Consider the following 20,865-nt stretch of genomic DNA (forward strand, 5'->3'; position numbering starts at 1 on the left):
TGAAGGATAACTGGTCCTTTTATGGGACAGGAAAACTCTAATTCAAACCAGCCAAAAAAGAGGGGACACCCAGACCTCATGCCCTTCCTCACAACATCAGCCATTTATTTTAGAAATTCATCCCAGCATTAGACTTTGGAAACACCTACACTAGTAGTTTTCTACTTTTGCCTCAAGGCTTTGAGACCTTTTATCATTCCTGCTCAAACACCCCTGTTGGCTTAGGAAGAAAGGTTCAGGTGTGGTGACACTATGGGGATACACTGCCCAGGCCAGACACTCCCCATTACTTCACCCTGCAATACAGTTTCCCATCCAACATATGCCACAAATGAGCAAATGGAGTTTAGGCTGAGCAGTCAAGTACTCCTCCCAAGCAGCCAGACTAATAAAAMAAACACAAGCACCTTTAACAGTGATGCTAACACACAGCACCTCTGCTCTAAAGAGGACTCGTGGGGAATACAGGAGGGCTCCTTCAWTCCTCTGCTCTGCACTCTGACTGAGAAAGCCCATCTGCATAAATACYCTTCCCATCATGTGAGAATAAACAAAGCTGCTTCTTGTGACCTGGCTTTACTGAAGTCACTAAAACAAAAACCTTTGTATGTTAAGAAAGCTCACAGTGACACTGCTTTGTTACAGTGTTAAAGGCACCAGCAGGAGCAAGGAGTCAGTGCTTTCTGGATTAACCAAGCCAAGAAGCYGCTGCAGTTTCAGCTGTGACCAGCTCAGTGACTCCAAGCAAAGATACACCTGTGGTTATGCAATGCTGGAGAAAATGAAARCCAGCCATTATCCTCTGCCTGACAACTCTGTCATCCATTATTCTCAGCCACCAGTTTAAGCACTTCTTGGCCAAGATCTAAAAATGCATTTAATGCACATTCTTATGAAACAGTCAGTTTAACAACTTAGACCCAAATTATTTTAATTATCGTAAAACTTTAAAAGTTATCATTGGCTTAATTACAGTGATCTGCTTTTCTACAGACTGCAGCACACACATTCAAAACACAGCAAAATATTATTGCTTAAAACTAAACCTCAACTTTCCCAAATGCTCAACACCAATAGCTTCCACTAAAAATGCCAAGTGCTTCCGCATCCAGGAAAATCTGGATGGTCATTATTACAGCCTCTGCTCAGATTGGGTGCAGCACTGCTGTCCTGATCAGGAGACGGAGATGCGAACCACACAGAGCCAGGAGTCTGCACCAGGTACTGAGGTATTTGCATCCTATTGCTGCRGTGTGTGTTGTGCTGGAAAATAAAGGATTCTTCAAGAGGATAGAAACTAGAAACAGACCACTATAAYAGTTAACCACTGTAACTATACCTTTAATGAAAACAACTTTGAGAAACTTGAGGGAAGGCTGACGATCTGGGAAAGCTGAATAAGCTAACTGGGGACGGGGCATTATACGGATCTTACTGCTCCAGATGGCAGACACAGTATGGAGCCTTGCCAGGTAAGATTTTAAAATGTGTTGCTAAACACAACTGGCAAGGATAGAGAACTAAGACTCGATCCAGGGCTGTAACAACAGGGAATACATATCAATTCGGTTTGGACAATCCTGCTGATATCAAGTAAATACTGAAGTTTTGCACTTTGTCAGTAAGCCGACACACACACACTGGAACCAAACCACAAGCTAGACAGGCTAAAACCAAGCTCCATCCACAAAACCTCACAGATTTTCCAACATTGCACTGGTTATATTTTGTTCATGGGAATACGTTTGAAAAGACAGCATGGCTACAAGACTGCATGTACTTTAATTGATCACTAGAGAGTTGGAAGAGATTGTCTTGTAATTTCTAACCAATCTGTAAAGTCAGGGCAGCTTTTCTATAACCAGCAGTTACATTTCCACATTAAGTTACCCACATGTACCGGAGTGAAAATGTATCATTCATTTGCAACAGACTTTTGTATAGCATCTGAGAAAGGTCAGGAGTGTTCTTTGCTTGAGAAGTATTACGATGTACCCATTCCMTTGAGAGTTGGATATTCAACACAGTAGCACTGGTTTCTGTCAAATCAATTACTGCCCAATCTCAGCTTCTTGTGGTCCACTAAAATATATTAACTCAAATGTTACATATTAYATGATCTCTTAACCTCAGAATTCAGCTAAAGAATTGTAAATGTAACCACTAACTGACTTTTAGGCAAATGGCCTTTTGSATATTTACAAATAAAAACTATCTTTCATATTCAGTTAAAGTAAGTATGTAAAAATATTTCACATATAATAACCACTACTTCTGAGCTTAGTATCTCTGCCCAAGAGATCATTGGTTTTAAGTATCTATTGCACTGTCTCTTGCTGGTAAAGTATATTTGATTCGATCAAAACAAAAGAACTGCTTAACTCAAATTGAGCAGAAGTAGTTACAGGATGATGCATCTCAAAGTAAGTGTTTGCACAGTGTAAATATATAAATATGCTTTTYATGAATAAATATTTAAGAAAACTGAACTACAAAGATGACTTTTATATGAACCCCCAAGTGGCTTCAGATGTGAATAACTCCTATTTTGTATTGCATTTTCTGTCTCTATATAATGTATTTGGGTGCTAAATTCATATAATAAAGCTTGCTTTTGAAAATATTTAGAGTTCTGCCTGTGTCAAAGACTGCTGTGGCACATAAGTCAGCATGGGGCAGCKCAAACACCTGGCAMACATCCATCCCACAGGCCCATTTTGTGCGCAAAGTAGAACATGGAATAATCATGCACATGGCAGACTTCTGGCACAGCAAAGGAGATGTAGTCAGATACTTGAACAGCTCCCTGTGTGGGTGATATCTCCTAGGTTCAGCATATTTAAGAAATGCTTAATGCTGTCTAGAGGCAAAAATTCAACTCAGCCTCTGGGAGAGGCAAGRTTTCATGGTGGGGGAAGACAAAGCAGCATATGGACAAACATCCACCCAACCCGTTCCTTCTGCAGCTAGAAGGTGCACAACAAATGAAAAGACAGCAAACAGAGATAAAGTGTCCCCAGCAAAGTCTGAACCTACTGTGACAGCAGGTAGCACCTTAGGCCTGGAGRGAGACTCTCTTCTTCAGAGAATCCCCACTACAACCAATCCAAAGCTGGGATGCCTCCTCCCTCCACAGAGATGTTCACTCAAGTGCTCTCYGCTAAACATCATTTAATCATCTGAGGGACTCTCCAAGTGCTGGAAGGAAGCAGAGATTAAACTTTCTCTGGGAAAGCAGAACATAGTGGGATTGCCAACTGCCACTGGAGTTGTGCAGCTGTTGCTGCACATTACTAAGGAGGAAACTGGAGACTGGATATGTCTATCAATCAAACATTGCAGTTATAAAAGAACACTTCTAAAACACTGCAATTTAAGGGATAATGACTCCATATTAAATATATGCAGGCACTATTGACAAATTCACATATATTACACAGAATTTCATCTTTCATAGCCATGGTCAGGATTAGATAGATAWAGTAGATTTTATCCCCCCAGTAAATCATCTAACCTTTACTTGTTAAAGACAGAGAAAGAGAATTCTGTGAAATGAAGCTGTTGTGACTCYATGTGCAAATTCTCAGAGAAATTAATATTCTTTGTTACTGAGCAAAAAAAAAAAGCTCAATAAACATGGAAGTAAGGGCACTTGAGCAGTTTTCAAAATTAAGGGTTATCCAGTAAAGTAGACCTGATCATACTGAAGCAGATGAGATTTGACTTGGGAGTTAAGGACTTGTGCATTAATAAAATTCCATGGAAGAGTATCTCTTAAGTTTTAGGACCTATCAGGKACACTCTAACGGGCAAGCACTAAAAACACAATTTGTGGCTCTTGATTGTTTAAACTCTGCATTGCAGACAGAATGAATATAAAAGAAGCATGAGACAGAATGAAATAGAGTTCCATTACTAAAGTTGAAAAGCCCTGTATCCAACTTCAGAACTTCACATTGTCAAAATAAGGCCACGTTACTTCTGGTATTCTTTATTAAAAATACTGCTGTACACATGAACAATGAAAACAGGATTAAAGATGAGTAACACATACTGGGATCATGACATTAGAACTTAACATACTGGTGCATTTTAGGGGAAGCAGTTGACACCTGAATTACTGAAACAAGGGCAAATCAAAAATACATAGGTACCCTCAACAAAATATTTACAATATAGTAAATACAGAAACAGAATTTAAAACAGGTACAAAAATTAAAAAGACAAACATCAGATGATTTCAAAGGTTGTCCCTTCTGTGCTTTTAGCTGTAAAAAATAGGAAGGTCAGAAATAAATTTCCCAWCTGGGAGGGCACATCCTGGTGACTCTTCTTTTAAATACACAATTCTTCCTATGAAAGGATCAAACTACAACTTTAGGACAACCTTCTAAATGGAATTAAAATGGGGTAGAAGGGCTCTCCCCAAAAAAAACACCCAAGCTGAACTTCAGACTGTTCAAATCATTCCCAAATRCAGACCAAATAAAATAAATAGAAAACAAAGCTCAACTTTTTTTTTATTTTCATGTATTACCTGACACCAAATATTTTCTGGCTGACATTATATATGAAAACTTATTAGCTGTCTACCTTTTTATTTTTAAACCAAGTCCTGAGGTTACTAGGGGCTGAAGCAAACTGACATTATGCAAATACACACAGGTTTTCAATTTAGACATGTCTTGCAGAGGGTATGCTGGTCTAAAAAGGATGAGAATTCAAGCCCTATTTTACCCCTGCCTTACACTTGCACAAAATATTGGTCCACAAATTAAATTTTCAAAGGTTCCCAAACCCCACAACTGAACAGATGATCCCCTTTCATTTTCAAAGAAAACAATACTGGAAAAAACCTCAGCCCGCTTATAAATTAAGCATTCCATATTTCTTCTAGAATACAAGTACTTCTTTTTTTGTACAAAAGAATTACAATATGATTTGTCAAAAAACATAGAAAAGACAGCTGCTCTTCCTCAAATACATGAGCTAATGATAAAAGACTGTTCTGCATGTTCACTTTTCAAAGTTCCTGTTCCTTTTATATTAAAAAGAACATTCTGGCAACTGTTATCGTTTGAATATTAAACATTATGTTCCTTTTAAAATTGCAACAATAATTGATTTTTAAACTCAACAACTGATGCTACCTAATGTGGATTCAACCACATTTTCTAAAATGTGTAAAGCATGTCCCTAGTCTTCAAAGCTTTCGATGTGAAGAGAATTGCTTTTTTCTTGATGCAAGTCTCAAGGCGGAGAATCATTTTAAAGCTTATAAAAGTGGACAGAGAAATATTAAAAACTTCTCTGAAAACTACAAATATTGAGAATTATTAAAATTGATGTCAGTAACATCAGTTGCAAGTGCTTAGAGTCTGTCCTGACCTTTTGAGTTTCCACATTTTCTTCATGGTGAGCACCCAGTGCTATTAAAACATTCAGTGCTGGGAAAGGATAGATACAGTCTTCACTACTGCTTTAAGAAAGGAAATTCCTACATATTTGGCAGTCTTCAGTATCAAAGTGTAGGTGTTTAACTAGAAATCCCATGAATACCCAAGTTTGGAGACAACTGCATGTCCAAAAATTAGAAAGGTAATTGAGGAGTAAAATTCCAGACTTCTGAGACTGAATTACTTCAGGAATATTCATGTGTTGAGTATTAGCAAAAGTAATATTACTTTGGGCTAAGCAGTGACTGCAAAGGCACAGCAGATCATTATCCCTCCAGATTCAGGCTGTAAAATTCGAAAAGCTCTTGATGCCAGACAACTGCTGTGTTTAGTTAATCTTCTTTTAACAGTGTCTTTGTATCTGTATCCAGTGTAGCGTACCATAATAAAGCTGTGGTTCAAAGAACAGAACTTTATACAAAAATTATACTGTAAATAACCTAAAGTAATACACTCCTGAAACTTCAGGCATTTAAACAATTTCCTTTAAAAAAAAAATCTGTTAAAAAAATTGCATAAATGTAAATGCTTCTGACTACCAGGAAAACGTACAAACAGTTTTTAAAAGGCGCTGGTTGTGTTTAGAGCAAGTTTGATATGCTCCTTAAATTATAGATGTTTCCCATTATGCTGTTTCCGTCACTTCGCTTAGACAAAGTTTAAATCAAATGACAGGGGACTTGCTTTCCTTTTTTGTTAATTCACCAATACTTCACGTGACTGGTTTAAAAAAGTTTTGTCTTCTCATATTTCTTTGAGCTAACAGTGGGTGGCATACAGAGCTTGCATACAACACACTTTTACAGAGGTTACAAACTAAACGGTCATTAATAGAACACAATTTCTATTAAATTATGTACCTGGTCCTTTATGCTATTCTGGGTGCAAATAATATCAAAAATGAATAAATTTTGCTATATCCTCAGGGACAAAAATGTATCCCAGAAATGTCCTTGCAAAGAGTTTCCCTTAAGTATACAATGTGGCAAAACTTCAGAGATCAGAAAAGTCTTAAAAAAATTAAAATTAGTGCATATACAAGTGGAAAAAATAAAAGTAGGAACATCATGCACCTGATGTGTTCCTTAATCTAAAATAAATTCTTCACAGATAAAGCCTCCAATGGCAGCCTTAGCTCTAGGATAAGTGAAACATTCTTCCCTTCAAGTAACAGTGTACCTGACTGAAGTGCAAGCAGCTTTGCTCATCTCCTGTTTGTTTCCCAAATGTGAAATGAGATGACAACAACAATTCAGCTGTAGTGCAATTTGCTATTGGTTAAGTTCCTCAGCAATGTCCTGCATGCTTTCAGCAAATACTACAACTGACCATTTGCGGCTGCAATCAGTTCTTGAAAAGTATTTTCAAAGCAGCGTTTTAAATCGCTGTAAGTTACCACAAGTACACTCTTCTCATCTCTGGAAATGAGGCTTATTTTTTCTGGCACACCAGCATCTAACTGTAACAAGAATGCAAAAGATAAAATAAAAGAAGTGTGAAAGAAATGGCAAAACATTTCCCCAATAACAAAAGCAATCTATTTCTTGGCAAATGCATTGTTATGGTGCAGCTCAGATCTGCTAACAGAACACAAAGGAAAGATCTGAATCGCACCACAACAACATCCTTGCCAAAAATCAAGACATTTTGGTCTTAACCTGATGGACATTCCAGACCTTAGGACTAGATGACCATTGTTTTCTCCCCTTTCCACAAAGCTAATAATCCTGCAATGCTATACTTCCCCTGCATAGATAGTCAGGCAAAATTTTCATGTATCTCCTGAAAAACAAAACTAAATTTGACATTGTATTTGCACATAAGATCTACCAGCCTAAATGTAGGGTCGGCAATTTACTTCTTGTCCACTCTAGAATGAGATAACGGATGGATCAGCTTGAGATAGTCTGAAAACTGGTAGAAACCCCAACGTCACATTTTTTACAGCCCTGAAAACAAACCAGTTCCTATAGTTCCTAAACTGTATGGTACCTTCATCCCATAGAAAGAAAAARTTACTTTTTTTATATCCATATATATTATTAATTATATGGATTATGGATATATCCATAACCAAATGGATAATCTGGGATTGAAGAGCAATGTTTGTCCCACATTTCTTTTCATGGTTTGTTCTGACTTCTTGTTCTATATGTGCTTTACTTTTATGTACCATTAGATCCTAACTTGTAAGAGAGGAATATCCTGCTTTACATGCTGAAACCCCTTACATCACTGTTTCCTATGCTCTTCTCACTTAGTAAGAAGTGTTCATCAATAAAGAACTGTCGGACTCTCATATAATGCAGAACTTCTGTAGTTTTGTTTTAGTCAATATGTTGACACTTCCACCACAGTCTTTCTTATTCCAATACAAAAGGTGGGGCAGAGACAAGTGAGATATGACTATCAATCCAACCTTCATAAATACAACCCCAGCAGTTCAAATATATGTATTATAATGTTATACTGAATAGAAAAACAATTATATTTGTCAGAGATATTCCACTAGCTGCTGTCTGAAGCAGAGAGTTAGMAATTTCTTGCATTTGTCTTCTAAAGAGATGTTTTGAGTGTTACCTTAAAAGCTAGAAYGTCCACAATTTAAAGCTTTGTGAATAGCTTCTGAAGGACAAAAGCAARGCAAATAACTTCTAATTTTTGTAGAATAGGATAAAACCACCAGTGTCTTCCAACATCCATTACAGAATATTAACACTGTGAAGGTGTTTGTGAAATATTGTCCACTGTTCAATTCCATTAGCATCATACAACAAATTAACCTTAATTAATGTAGGACATGGAAGATCTGTATTAAAGTCACATTGCTAACTAGAAACATCAATATTTATGGCTTGCTTTCYCTCCACCTGTGGAGACACAAATCTGTATTCTCAGCCAAAAAGATGCTCAAAACACCACATTGAAGAGAAAGGTTTGTTGTCTTTTTTTAAACAACAGAGTAGCTTTCATTCAAAAAATGCTTCTGGCAAGTAGCAGTAAAGTCCAAATCGCTTCTCCTAGTACTTCCATAGTTTCAGAAGTGCTTTTTAGAGTGTATTTCCAGAGTTCTCTAGGCCTTACATTTTTTTGTGTGATGAGCCCGCAACCACAGAGGAGAAGAGCCTTTGTTTAAAAAGGTAAGCCATGAACACTTACAGAACAAGGTATTCTTTGACATTTTCTCTTACCTGACCTATGAATTCAGGACTGTCCCCTCTTGCTACAGTACTGTATGAGTCACTGCTTTCAAATCATGATGGCATTTCAATGCCTACTTGAATGTCAACATGCTTTCTTTTTGATTTAGCCTCAATCCCTTTAATGTCCTTTTTAAAGTGATTACAGACACCAACCAGAAAGATAAAAAGGAGGTTAAAAAATGCACAGCAGTGGTCTTAYAGGAGGTTAGAAACCCCGACAATTTTAGAAAAAAATGTAACTTTACAGTTATTACATGTCATAGGATCTGAACATATTCCATTTTTTTGGAAGAGAAAGTTGGCTATCCTAATCCTAGAAAAGAAAATATTGGGCACTAAAACTGTATATTGTCAGTGTCTGCATCACCATTTTCTACAGAGAAAGTTAAATTACCAAGCACCTACAAAAACAACAACAAAAAGAAGTAGCAGCATCTTAGTCTACCATGAATTACTGAAGTTTGGCAAAACAATGTAGAGTAAGTTGAAGCTGATCTACCAATAAAAAAATAATCAGCCCAAGTACTTTTTAATTTATAGAGCAAGACAAGTTCATCTACTGAAGATCTTGTGGTCTCTCACACATCTCCTGCTGTTAATCTTGAGAGTGTTCAGATAAAATTTTGCTAGGGGTGCAGCTCTTAGAAAACTGCAAATGACTCTGTTAAGTCAGCCTTGGAAAACAAAGTGCTGGAGAGGCTAGAGAAGTTATTATAGAAGTGGACTTAACATGTTAAGTCACAGAAGTTTACCAGCACGGTCCTAGATAGCAAGGATTTTGCACAAATTTCTCTTGCAGTTTCCCTCCTGTCTCCTACTTTGGTCAGCACAGCTTAGGAGTGGATCTTGCCTTATAACTATCCTTAGTGACAATTACCAGCAGAAACCTCCCCCAGTTAAAGGAGTATTATGGATCCTTTATGCTGTGTTGAAAGACCAGAGTAGCATAAAGGGACCAGCATTGCTTAGCCACAGTAATCAATGCATTCTAGGATAAAAAGTTAATACTGTATCTTATACTATATTAACAAATTTTTCATATTAATGTATTAATTTTATTTAAAATATCCATAARTGTTGGAATAATTAGCTTAGTGAATACATTGTTTTAACCCAAAATGAGGAAAATAACTGCCAGCTACACCATTGGCATCAACCATCCAAGGCCACTTGCTTTGCAGTGGAATACTATTTTAAAGAAAACWAATCCAAACAAATTTGTAAAAGCTAACTGAAGTACAATGTACCTTGTTAAGACATGAGATAATGTGACTGAGGTCAATCCAAGGAGTACCCGCTTCTGTCACCTGGTGGAAAAGGTGATCTCGAAAGAGCTTTAGTAAATACCTGTCTCCAGTTTCTGACCACGTTGGGTCCTTCTGAAACCTGGTATAAAACAAAGGCTCATATTAAAGTCCAGTATGTTAAGAAAATCAAACCCCACAGATATACATGACACTTAAATCTCTGAGTGGTCTTATTGCATCACTAAGCTGCCTGTTATAAATTGCAATTWAATTAGTCTTCCCCCTACCACAAACAGAAGACAACACTCTAACTTTCCCAGATGTTAAAGGCCTTCCAAGAGCCACAGAAAAATAATTGAAGAAAGCAAGAATAATCTGCAACAAGTTTAACATCTAAATGTTAGAAACTTGCATTATAGACATAATTCTAAGTCTATGAAAAAGGATGGAAAACAGACCATGAACTTCATTTTGATATAGGTATTCAATAAAAAAACCCAACTTAAAACTAGTATCTACACCCTTTGCTTCAGTCAAAGCAAGCTATGGATTTCCTCAAAAACTAMTGCCACTCACAAGAGACTGCTAAGAGAAACCATACTAAATAATATGAAGCAACATTGGCATATCTATCTGTAGCCTTCTCCTCTCCATTTAAAGTTTTGGTCAAAGTTSGTTATCTAATTTTTCTCAAGACTTCTTAAACACTCATTTCTCTAGGGGAAAATATTGGGGAAAATGTTTGGCTTAAATTTATGAGGGAAGAAACAGTACATTGCAAACTGGGTTTTACATAAACCACAAAAACAAGTATTTCTTACTCTGGCCTCTCATTGATTGTTCCCAATTTTGCTAGGAGCCTAAACAACCTTCCATTTTGCACCTCCTAGAAAACAACAAAAACATTATTAAGAGCTTCTGAAACAAAATTAAGACATTTACTTGCAAAAGATACATGGTAATAATGCCAATGAAGCACTATTAATTAAAAAGACTTATTCAAAGAAGGTGCAATTTTTTCAGAGATCAAATACATTGGATTATGTATCAGTAGTCCAATGCTCATTGTAGCACTTAAATTACAATGAAGATTCAACAACTAATGATACCTTGCTGCCCCAGCAGGAACTGGATCAGGCAATCTATTTCATAGTGGAAATGTAAGTCTAGTCTCTTGCCAGCCTACATTTACAGATATAGTAAAATATAGTAAGCTAAACAAGAAAAATATGGGGTTTTATATACATACATAAATACATAGTTACCAAGATATGCATAAGTATGCAGTACACCACCTCATTTCAGGTAAAAATGAGAAGAAACAATCTACCAGATTCTTTTTTCAGAAATGCTTTGTAGGCCATTAACAGTAAAAATCTAGTAACAATATAATTAGACTAATACTCAAATGATAATTGATTGCAAAAATAATTTTGAAACAAGTTTTTACAAAAGTTAGAATCCAAGTCTTAAAAGAGTGTAAATGCTGAGTCCACAAATGACAGAAAACAAGCAATGACAATGACGTCACACAGAACATTAGAAYTGCAGATGCTCAGAATACATGCAACTGAAAGTTGATTCAGTATGTTTTTCCACATGACTTAGGATGTAGTAGAAACAGTTGCATCCTTGCCTACATTAAACAAAAAAATAAAAGTTGTCAGGAAGAGATTCTCTCCTGATATTAGTCACATTCTCCAATGGCCCAGCTCTACAACGTTATTTATGCCAGGATGCATCTCATTCCATGCATGATTATATTGATTTCAAATAAATTCAGTCTGGTGTAGATTACTGTGCACAACTGGGTAAATAAAGGAGGTCAAGGTGATAACATCTTGACCTCAGACAACCTATGGGATGCAGACTTCTATTAACAGACTCATGAACAGCTTGTATTACAGCAGTAGCTACACTTAAAGAGACTGACATGGAAAACCTACCTTGTCCAGACAGCCAAGGTCTACTATTTGGCCTAAACGCCAAACAATTTTTCGATATGCAGTCAAATATACAAAAGCCAGAATCATATCTGTGTGAAGGTCATTGCCTTGCAGATTTCCAGTCAATGGTGACACAGCTGAGCAACAGCAYTGGCACTAAATCTCCAGGTGGCCTCTCTGCAGGCTTAGAAGCCTGTAAGGAGGGAGATATTCTCCACAGGGCTTGGATAAACTAAGGCTTTGACTACTACAACATGGATATTAATGGAAAGGTGAGGAAGGAAAGAGATAGCATGACATGGTCACTCCTCTGYGAAATGTGAGAATCACAAGCTTGTTACAAGATTTCATGGCTTCATGAAAACAAATTCACTACATACAAACCACTCCCAGCATCAGAAGTCCCTAAGCTTGGACAATACGAGAAAACAAACAAACAAAAAAAAAACCCTATCACACATGATAAGTCTTTTTCTAATACTCCCTCCAAAGCATCAGTTTTGGGACAATAACGAAGAGAGGGCACCAGACTGGACTTAGGGGACACTGTAGCTCTGATGTTAATGGAGGGGATGTGATAATACAAACGAACTACATGATGACAGCTAATTAAAAAGTGGTATTTATCACTGCCAGGTAAACAGCTTTTGCCAGACTGGTGGGTAAGCAACGACTTGGATTTGTAGTAGCCCTACCCACCTGCCAGTGATAAGCAACTGCTACAAACAACCTGACTAAAAAATATAAATCTTAAWGCTGATCACAGTGCAATCTCCATCTTTGCTATGGGAAAGAGTCCATCTGCCCAGCTTTTTGCAGGCACATAGGCTACCTTAGCAATAAATGATACTAAACACCTCTGGAATAGGATTAGTGGTTGATTCTGACACAGTGGGCACGCAGCACCTAGAGGTACATGGATACTGCTCTTCTATAGCTCTTTGCTTCTGATAGATTTCAGCATCTTTCATTAAGGAGGGAAAAAAAGTTCTTCAACAATTGAACGGTGGAGAAATCAAGARAACCAACTCCATCAGAATCCCAACCACAGGTCTACTTGTCTCTTAAAAAGTTCTCAGGGGTTATATTAGAGTGGAATCACAGGAATTGATTACATACTTAGATAATATACTATCCCACACACAGGGCTATGAAAGCCCTGTATTCCATAATGTATCGCAGTCCTGGTAAAAATTCTGCTGTCAGCGGCTTCTGACTAACAGTCATCATGTCCTGTTGAACAAATACACTCCAACTTGATACAAAGCACATATTTCCTTTATAGCTAGCACTTGATACCTTGACTGAACACCACAGACTAACCACTCACAGCAAAAGTGCACACTTCAGGAAAGCTGAACACAGTATTGTCGTGAATTAGAATTCATTTGGAAAGGAAAACATGTGAGAGAAGTAAAGGGACACAAAAATCCAAACCTAAAATTTTAAGGGGCAACATTTGTTGCTGTATAATCTTTAGCACATGTTACATGACCTACGTAATATATGCCATGATGTACTTGATGTACATAGACCTAATTATTCAGAATGCTATAAAGAACTTAATTTCCCTATGACTGCTGGTAGGAAATGAAGATGTCACTTCAGTTAAAACACAGATGAGAACATCTTAAAACTAGGCATTCCTGAAGCTTTAGGGCTTTCAAAAGCTTGAGCTTAGAGCTGTCRAGCCTTCAGGCAGGTTATTTAGGCTAATCATAAACAGAAGTAAAAAAAACCAAAAAACAGAAAGCATTAGAAAACATTCTCTTGTAAGAATATTGGCTACAGAGCTTTCCACAGGAATTACTACATGATTTACCTTTGCTAGGTCTTCTTCTATAACATCATTTCGCATCTGAGCAGCATCCAACTGAGTGTAGAATCGTGCACCAATCATAGGCATGATATCATTTACACTGCGAAGCCTGTTTTGGTCAGTCAGCAAATACCTGCCAAAATAATCCAACCCTCAAAAGATTACATTCTGCAAATGCCATAGATTATATACCATTATGATTTTATAACTATTTGACTTTTTTTTTATTTAATCCACCAAGTTGACTATTGTGGTGTTTCTTAAAAGATCTCATCAGAGAAAACATACATTAACTTACATGTATACATTGAGCCAGTTATTTAAACAAGACATGAGTATACATTCACAAAACTGTACAATTCACCCCACTCAAGCAGCAAGAACATAAACAAAARGAGAGAAGGCATGCAGACTCAGATTGTAATGCAATTGTTTGTCAAATAGAGAAGGAGCAAAGACTTCTACTTCTCCCACTCAGGCTGCTAGGGCAAAAAGGCTGATTGTACTGAMACTAAACAAAAATGCAGCCAGGAAAAAATAGCACTAAAACTTTTGGCCAAAAAGGCMATGTGCCTATTTCTCAATACTTTCTGAAACTAAAGAAGACTAGGACATTTTTATTGTAGAGAAGAAGCAATGAAGCCTGGTATTGAAGACAACTTCAAATGCTTGTTGTGTTTACACTCCTAACTCTTACTAGGAGTTTTACCAGCATTATACAAAAAAAAAAAAAAATTACCAATGTTCAGTGCACTGACAATGCAAACAACTCAACAACAGTAGATTCATCTGTAATCTTACTTGCATCTAAAAAATACTATTTGATGTTTGCATTTGTGTATGTTAAAAAAGCAGCAATTTCCTTTAGAAGATTTATTAAACAAACTTACAAAATCAGATTCTTCAGATCAGAGGAATAGTTGATTGTCACCAGTTCCATTGCTTTCTGCAAATTCTCTCTCTGAATTCCTGATAAAGAATTGCAAGCCAAAGCCAACACAACTTTCCCCARGGAGATCAGATCTGCTTGCTAATAGGGAAAACACACACAGGTAAGATTCTTAGTATAGATAAATACTACCTGTGGTACTAGATGGTGTTAAAAAGAGACAGTTCTTCAGTAACCTCAGAAGACTTTGAGCAACTGAAGTAAGTAGCATTCATTGTTCAAGTTASAGTAGTTAAAATGTACAGAGGAAAATCTGTCCTGACACCTAGCAATTTTTAGGTATTATATTTATCTTAATTATTAAAATTTACCTATTTTTAGCTTAAGGACAGTACCGGAGATAACTGTGTAGTGAGTAAAAGCTCTGTAATGAGGTTCYGTGAACCACCCACCTGCTCGATCCTGACAAGTCAAGGAGTTGGTGGCAAATAGWGCAAGTCTTCTCAATTTGAGACGTAGCAAGTCTCAATTTGTTAAATTGAAACCAGCATTTGCTGGATTAGTATCTTCCCAAACTAGCCATCCAGTGTGAATTCCATACTGGAATCCACACCACATTCCAGCACATGATAGTACCACTTTAACAAATTGCTCAAATATTTTTATCTCTGATGGCCATGTGAARAGAACTGAACTGTGTAAAAAAACTACACAGGCTGTAGTTTATGGCTGAGCAGCATCATGTAGAATGAAGAAACCTTTGCATTACTAAACACTTTTGTTAAAAGCAGAACTGCTCTTAAGAAATGAATGCTGAGTAAAGCCTGCTTTGCCGTAACAGAAAATTCTGCCAGTATTAATTAGCCAGCCATGAAAATAGATTTTGAAAAGCTGTAACAGATATTAAAGTCCACTGCTACAAGCAAGAGCCTAATTTAGTAGCAAACAATAACATTCATAGGAAAAGCTGAACTGATTCTTTCCATGGAAAGGCTTTCAATTGCACACAGCTTGGCCAAACTTGGAACACCTGAAGCTTTCCATGCTGGATACACGCTTCAGAGTGAATTTAACAGTCAGCTAGAGATACAAAGTTAGAATTTTCCTGAGGGTTTTTTTTTTTTTTTTTTGAGAAAATAAGACATTTTCACAAAACTAAAAGCATAAAAGTTACTAACAATTGAGAATGTTGGCTCCATAGGCTAGAGCAAGGCCAAGCCACTTAGCAGAGAATGCAGTCCTATGAAGAAATCCACCTTCTGTCATTTCTGTAAGAAAGGCTGAAAATCTGGCAACACTGCGACATTAAAAGTTGTGGTCAGAATCTGGCAGCTTTAAAAAAGTGCTGTGAAGGTGAACATGCCACAGCCCCTCACAGCTTTTCCACCCAGAGGTGTAACCACACTTGATGCCTTTGGCAGCAGTAGCTGAGCAGAGCTTTCCCTGAAGCCGTATCTCCCAGGTGCTGAGGGACAGGGAAAACTGMCAAACCTTTCCAAGTCTCTCAAAGTCACTGCTGTTCCAATATAAAGTATGATTAAGCAGCACAATTTGAACATGGATACACAGTATCTCAGAAATTAAAAAGCATATTATWCTTGTAGCTAATGAAGACAGAAACAGGACATGGAAAGTGAGACAGAAATAAGGACACAGTGGTTGATAAGGAGGTGGGACTGGCATTTGCTAGTCTATTCCTAAGCAACAAAGGGGTTTCTGAGTATCAGCATTCCTTTTTCCATTGGTAAAGAGAAATTAATCAGGGCAATAAAACCCTCTTTTCGTGTGAACTCGCTTCTACTACCAAGTAGCGTACTTCAGCAACAGAGAACAACTACCAACTTCAGCAGCAGAGAACACTGCTATAGTTCTATACAGAGGATTGTTGCTGGTAAGTATCTAGAGATGTGTGTCACCTGAGACAACGGCTTTTTCACTATGATTTTTTTCTCCAAAAAGACTTGGAAGAAATATGTATTTGTAATAACCATAGTCTTACTTCTTTCTGCAGTCCCCTACTTTACACTTAGTACCTTTCAACTTTTAGTACTTCATAAGGATGTATCCTATATAAATCCTCTATCATCACACAACCCTGTGACACTGAAAATACACAACTTCAGGCAAGACCCTATGAAAATGTGGACTTCCTTTGCACAGGTGCTTTCATAATACAGATTGCATTAGATTTTAAAAATGGTTGGGGGTCTTACATGTAACGTAAGACAGGAAATTCTAAATTCAAACTTTGGGATTTTGAGCCTTTAATTTTTTGCTTGTTTTGCAAATTACATCTACCAGAAGAACTGGCAGAGAGGACACAAYACCCCAGTGCAGCCTCAAACACACAGTTTTTTAATTACAGCTAATAATTAGCTGGTTTTGGGTACAAAAGTGGCTTGGAATCATCCCACTTATTTTAGGAACTTCAAGCATTTAGTCAGGAGTCTGATCGATTTCAGATACATCTSTAAATCCATAAGACATTCAGATTTGGAGCCAGCTAAACTGCTCTCTGGAGGCTCTTCACCATTCACTGACAGCTGAAGCCCTGAAAGAAACTATTACCACAATATCCAATGTTTGCAGTTTTTACAAGTGCACAAAGACAGGCAGTATTTTTCCTGTGTGACCGGAGAATCACAATCTCTAGCTGGAAAGATAAAGTTCAGGATTTCTGAGAGTCAGATTACAGTTTGAGAAGCAACTAAATTACCATCTGCTGACCAACTCTATCCATTCAGACAGGGTACACAACTTCCCAATAGGTGGGTTACACCATTCTTTCTGTAAGGAAGCAAGCCATCCACACATGCCTTTTAAGTCCTAAACTCTCCTCAGAAAATATCAGCAGATTCAGCTCTTACTGCTTCTTGGCAGAGAAATATTAAAGAAAGCACACAAAAACTACTAGACTTCCTTGGAGCAGGAATACTAGAAATATATACTGCATTCCAGTAGCAGCCTGGCTAGTGCAATGTACAGATCAATAATAGGTACAATCATGTCCCCGTTTATACTCCCTGTTGTACTTTGCATGACACTGGTTCATTTTGCCACAGATCTAACAGAAAATTTCAGCTATGGCAACTACCAGCAATGACGATGAAGTCATACTAAGTTGATACTTAACTTCAAGGAAAAGCTTTACGAAGCCTTCTAAGTACACCCAGCCTTCTGTTCAAAAACGCACCTTGCATGTATCTAGTAACCATTTAATTAGTAATTCGATTCATAACTGTAACCTGTACCAACTTCATCTTTTTTCTCTTGAAAGCTTTGCTAGTAAAGATTTTATCACTATTTAGTTCATTGATATATCTATTAAACAGCATTACAGTAAAAAACAGCCCTAGGAGRTAAACGCAGAAACAGCCCCCTTCATTAATGTCTCCCTGTTACCAAGTGAATTTCAGGTATATCAAGTTAGCAATTTAAAGGTTAATTGCATAGGTTCCCATTCTTAATTGCTTTTATATTGAATAGGTGTGTGCTGCAATGCCAAATGCCACAGAGATACCTCAACATTTTATACCCTCGATTTTACCAGCCAGACATGCAAGCTATTCAAATAAAACTTATTTTTGACAGAATCCGTTTTCCAGAAACTCTTTGAAACCAAAATTACTTTCTCTTTTGTTTATCCTGTTCCACTGCTATGCTTGGTTCAGTATCGGCTCATCCACACTCCAGTTCTGTGGATTCATTTACCCTTTTAAGATCTGGAATTGCCCTCCAAGTTCTTACTTTTTGGTGGTTTTTTTTCAGATTTAATATTAACACTTGATATGCCTCTTCAAACTAGTTGYTTTAAATTTGGGGAGGTGCATGTGAAAGGTATTTTGGTTTGCTAAATTGAAAATATTTACTTTAAGCAAAAGTAACTTTATAGCCTTTGCCARAACAGTAAAACTCACATTCTTATTTTTGTTAAGGGGAGGATTTATATTCAAATACAGAAATATTTATTAAACCTTTTAATTGTGTCCTATAACACCATTTMGTTTTCCCATCTGTACCTTGCAACTGACACAAGACTTATGGATGGGGGGAAGGCAGAAAGTGGTGTGCTGCAATTTATACAGGTTTAACCCCTGGTTTTTAATGCAAGTGGCCATTCATGTTTCATTTACTTCTTTTTAGCTTCCCTCATTGCTGCCTTTATGTAACTCTTAAATGATCATAGAGCTTAATGTGTTTAAGACAGATTGTAAATAACAATTGCATTCCTTTTACATAGTCCCTTCCTGGTTTGGCCAAAATCTCTCTCTATATATATGATACATGTGAATTAGCCAGAAATGGCAAATCCTAACAAAAATACATTTCTCCATTGAAGACAACAAGAAGGAAATGCGTATTAGCTGGGCAATAAACCAAGAAATAACCTACGTTTTTAATAGTAACAGGAGTCCCAGAGGAATTCAGGAACTAGGTCAYGGATTGAGAGGAAAAAGGACAAGCAGCAGCTGTTATTTTGTAATTTTATCTGGCTAGGGCAAACAAAGGTAGACCATAAGAAATGACTCCTGATTTTCCAGGAATGAACTCACTCCAGCATCTCTGAAGGAAGAAAATGGGCAGTGAAAGCCTAGCCCTTCTAGAAAAAGCAGCAAAAGAAAATGCCATACTGTATTTACTAATTGCAGTTAAGATCTTCCAAATTATGTATTTAAGAGTACTTCTTTTCTGGCTTCTGAACAATTTGAATATTGTCAATGTATAAAACATAAAAAGCCATTCCCTCTAAACGAAACCAGGCATTATCAAGCAAGTCAGCTGCCAAGTGTTGGGCTGCTATAGGGGTAAATACTTTCAACAGATTTGTGTACCTCCAGGTATTTTTAGRTTTGTATCTCCAAGTATTTTAAACGCTTTGCTTTACTTGAATGTCACAGTATCTCAGGAGGATCCCTTTCCAAGCTGCAATTAAAATAGAGAAGTACTTAGATTTAAAAAAAAACCTCATTACATTTTTAGGCATGGAATCCCTTACTTACAAGTATTTTCATCTTCTCTCAGCTGTTTTCYACTAAATTATTTCCAAAAGCCCACTGATATGTAGCTGGGCGTGTGTGTGAGAGCATGAAATCCTTTGGTGTATCACACAAAGTACACTGAAAACTGCTTTACTGTATCATTTAAAAAAAAAAAAAAGTTGTGTTCTAGGACACAGTCTCCAACAAGCTAGTTTCTGCTGGTCAAAATACAAACATTTCAGTTATTACTTGAAGACTTTGAATGAGCAGTTTTCTCACAGTGAATTAGCTCAGTTAATGAAAATGAATTAAAACCTACTCTCTACTGTAGTCTTCCACTCCCAGTACAGACAGGGTATGCGATGACTGCTGAAGTAAAGTACTTTACCCTGAGAGGAAGTTAGGGAAAGAGGCACTCCTGTACACAGTGATGCTCCAGATGACTGTGGAACAGTTTTTTTAAGTCTAAAGGGGTTCTTCTTAATTCAGGAATTATGCAGAATCTGCACTTCAGAGAACATCAGGAGAGCACAGAAAACTAGGAGCCCAAAATAAARATACACTAGAATCCTTTTGGTGTAAGGAGAGGGCCTAAATGCAGTTAATTGAAAGATCTCTTACTCCTCTCTGAACAGGTATTCAACACTTATTTATGCTAAAATCACAAAAGACAGAGCAAAAACTATWACTGAATGATTATTCTTTATCTTCAGCACTAAACATAAGATTTTTCTTCTCCTTTGTATAGAAATTCCTGTTTCAATTTCTAAGTTTGTTAAGTTCAGTAAGCTTGTTGAAATTTTAGATGCAGAAGATATCAAAAAGAGCATTCACATTTCTAAATTACAAGAAAACTTGAATTATGTATAGCAGAATCAAGATCAAATCAGGAATGAAAAAATATAGTCACTTACAGATAGTTATACTGGACTACAGTTTAATTAAAGTAYTTGTCTTCCAAAAAGAATCACACTGGTTTGCAGTAGTCCATTTGCCAAGCCACCAACCTAACTGTGGCATTGCTGTCTTACCTGAAACTGAGCCATTAATGCTAGAGGATTATTTTGACTGTTGTCAAATGTCAAAACATCAAAGATTCCAACACAATTAACTCGTAACCTTTAGRAACAAGAAGAGAAAAAGAAAGAATTGCCATTAAACTTCAGGGGTTACTCRATTTTTCCTCTAGCATTCACTGAATAGTTTGATATGATAAAAAAGTCATCAGTACTTAGCAAATTACTATGCAGCAGAAAAAAACCTGATTTTACTGTTTGATAAAATGCACAGACGGTATTCAGTTTCCAAATAAATCAACAAATTTCT

General features: G+C 36.9%; 2 protein-coding genes across 6 annotated transcripts in view; one reads left to right on the forward strand and one right to left on the reverse strand.

Annotated features, from left to right (window-relative positions):
- FLT1 (fms related receptor tyrosine kinase 1) overlaps nt 1-2,616 on the forward strand; it is a 108,308-nt gene extending 105,692 nt beyond the window's left edge. Inside the window, exon 30 of the mRNA XM_057366678.1 lies at nt 646-2,616. Within this exon, the coding sequence (XP_057222661.1) occupies nt 646-847 (202 nt within the window). The 3' untranslated portion in view covers nt 848-2,616. The remainder of the gene's footprint in view (nt 1-645) is intronic.
- Nucleotides 2,617-3,975: 1,359 nt separating this feature from the next.
- The window catches only part of PAN3 (poly(A) specific ribonuclease subunit PAN3), a 78,791-nt gene continuing 61,901 nt past the window's right edge, over nt 3,976-20,865 (reverse strand). For 4 of the 5 annotated variants that reach the window (XM_057366683.1, XM_057366684.1, XM_057366680.1 and 1 more), the window contains 6 exons: nt 20,571-20,658; nt 14,562-14,701; nt 13,675-13,804; nt 10,728-10,792; nt 9,907-10,045; nt 5,785-6,915 (listed from right to left, as the gene is read on the reverse strand). In XM_057366683.1, coding sequence (XP_057222666.1) covers nt 6,775-6,915; nt 9,907-10,045; nt 10,728-10,792; nt 13,675-13,804; nt 14,562-14,701; nt 20,571-20,658 — 703 coding nt within the window. In that variant the 3' untranslated portion in view covers nt 5,785-6,774. Of the gene's footprint in view, nt 6,916-9,906; nt 10,046-10,727; nt 10,793-13,674; nt 13,805-14,561; nt 14,702-20,570; nt 20,659-20,865 lie in introns of all 5 variants that reach the window. The other variant, XM_057366681.1, reaches the window with a different exon arrangement.

The sequence above is a fragment of the Malurus melanocephalus genome, unplaced genomic scaffold, assembly GCF_030028575.1.
Source record: "Malurus melanocephalus ecotype Western Australia unplaced genomic scaffold, MMel_1.1 scaffold_70, whole genome shotgun sequence".
NCBI lineage: Eukaryota > Metazoa > Chordata > Aves > Passeriformes > Maluridae > Malurus > Malurus melanocephalus.